Source organism: Rhagoletis pomonella, unplaced genomic scaffold (assembly GCF_013731165.1).
Source record: "Rhagoletis pomonella isolate Grant_MI unplaced genomic scaffold, Rhpom_1.0 Rhpom_scaffold_00689, whole genome shotgun sequence".
Lineage (NCBI taxonomy): Eukaryota > Metazoa > Arthropoda > Insecta > Diptera > Tephritidae > Rhagoletis > Rhagoletis pomonella.
This window is the reverse complement of record NW_023459243.1, coordinates 61,593-63,007: the sequence shown is the minus strand read 5'-3', so window position 1 is coordinate 63,007 and position 1,415 is coordinate 61,593. Positions and strand designations below refer to the sequence as shown.

Sequence of the window (1,415 nt, the reverse complement as noted above, 5' to 3'; positions counted from 1 at the left end):
TTTAAATTCTTTGAATTCATCCTTATACTTCTTGAACTTCTCGTTGAGAAGTTTTAGCTCTTTGCTTATCTCCGAAAATCCATTTCTAGCGGTTCTAAATAGCTTACAGAGATCCACAACAGTTTTTTTACACTTCGGACATGACCAGCGAAGTCCATTGTCTCCATTAATCATATCCAGAACTCTCCCATTAATACCAGCACACTTTAAATGAGACAGTTCATCGCAAAGCCAGCGCGCCACAAAACGGTCCGAACCGGCTTTTACATTACATTTTTCGAACAGACAGGACATTTTCAGCGAATTTTATTAAACAAGAATAAGAATAACGAAATTAGGAATGTATTGTACGAAAATGTTTCAAGCTCACAGTAATTGGCAGTTTAATAGCTAATGGTCTTAGTTAGTGAAGTTCAATGTTTAGAAACCGTGCTGAACTAAAGCCAAATTTAGATCGGGACGAGTTGATAATCAAATAAGTCTTGAAAGCAATTTTTTCGCATTCTCTTCTGTACTCTCTATTTGCTTCCAGACGCGTCAACTTTTATTGAATTTAAGTTCGTGGTTCTTTAAAAGGGAGGTATCTGCACTCTTTTCCTTTCTTCTCACCTCCTTCGCCTTGGAACGAGCAGACTTGAAAGCAAGACTTGACGTGTCTGAAAGCTGGCTAATTTGAGTTTATGACATTCGATACGATCCCAGGATTCTGGTACTTGATTCCTAAAAATATCGTTTTAAAACTATCGAGTAAAAAATATCGGTATCGAATGCCAAAAGTATCGATATGGTATCGTATCTCATCGAAATTTGTGTCCCAAGCGGTGAGCTAGTATATTATATTCCGCATCATTGTGTGCTTAAAAAGTTCCGCGTTATTTTTAACGCTAGTTGCAAGATGGATTCAGGAGTTTCCTTGAATGAAACTCAAATGCTTGGGGAAAAATTACAGCGTGATCTCGCCGAAATTATAATGAGGTGTCACAGGATTGGCATCAGCTGTGATATAAAGATGATGTTTAGGCAGGTGCGCATCATTGAGAGCCAGTATGATCTCCAACGGATATTTTGTCGCGAGAGTCCGAGGAATAGATTAAAAGAATACTGCTTAGCGGTAGTCACATATGGCATGACGGCATCTGCATATTTAGCCGTACGGTGTTTAATACAGGCAGCTCGAGAGCAAATGGAATATTTTCCATCAGCAGCTAGAGCCATAATAGATGATTTCTACATGGATGACGGTATTACAGGCGCTAGTAATGAAGATGAAGCAATAACATTGGCCAAAGAGATGAAGCTTGTGCGGGTATGAAATTGTGAAAGTGCAGTTTTCTGCAGCAGCCTTAATTGCAGAGCAATGGAGTGCACTAAAACGTTTGCTGAAGCAGCTTCAATTGCAAAGCAATGGAGTGCAC

The 1,415-nt window shown here is 39.3% G+C and overlaps 1 protein-coding gene across 1 annotated transcript; it reads left to right on the top strand.

Annotated features, from left to right (window-relative positions):
• Window positions 1–895: 895 nt before the first annotated feature.
• Window positions 896–1,306, top strand: LOC118751412 (the record flags this gene model as incomplete). Its single annotated transcript, XM_036486236.1, has 1 exon — window positions 896–1,306. A coding segment is annotated over exon 1 (411 nt), but the record flags the coding sequence as incomplete, so codon positions are not given.
• Window positions 1,307–1,415: the final 109 nt, after the last annotated feature.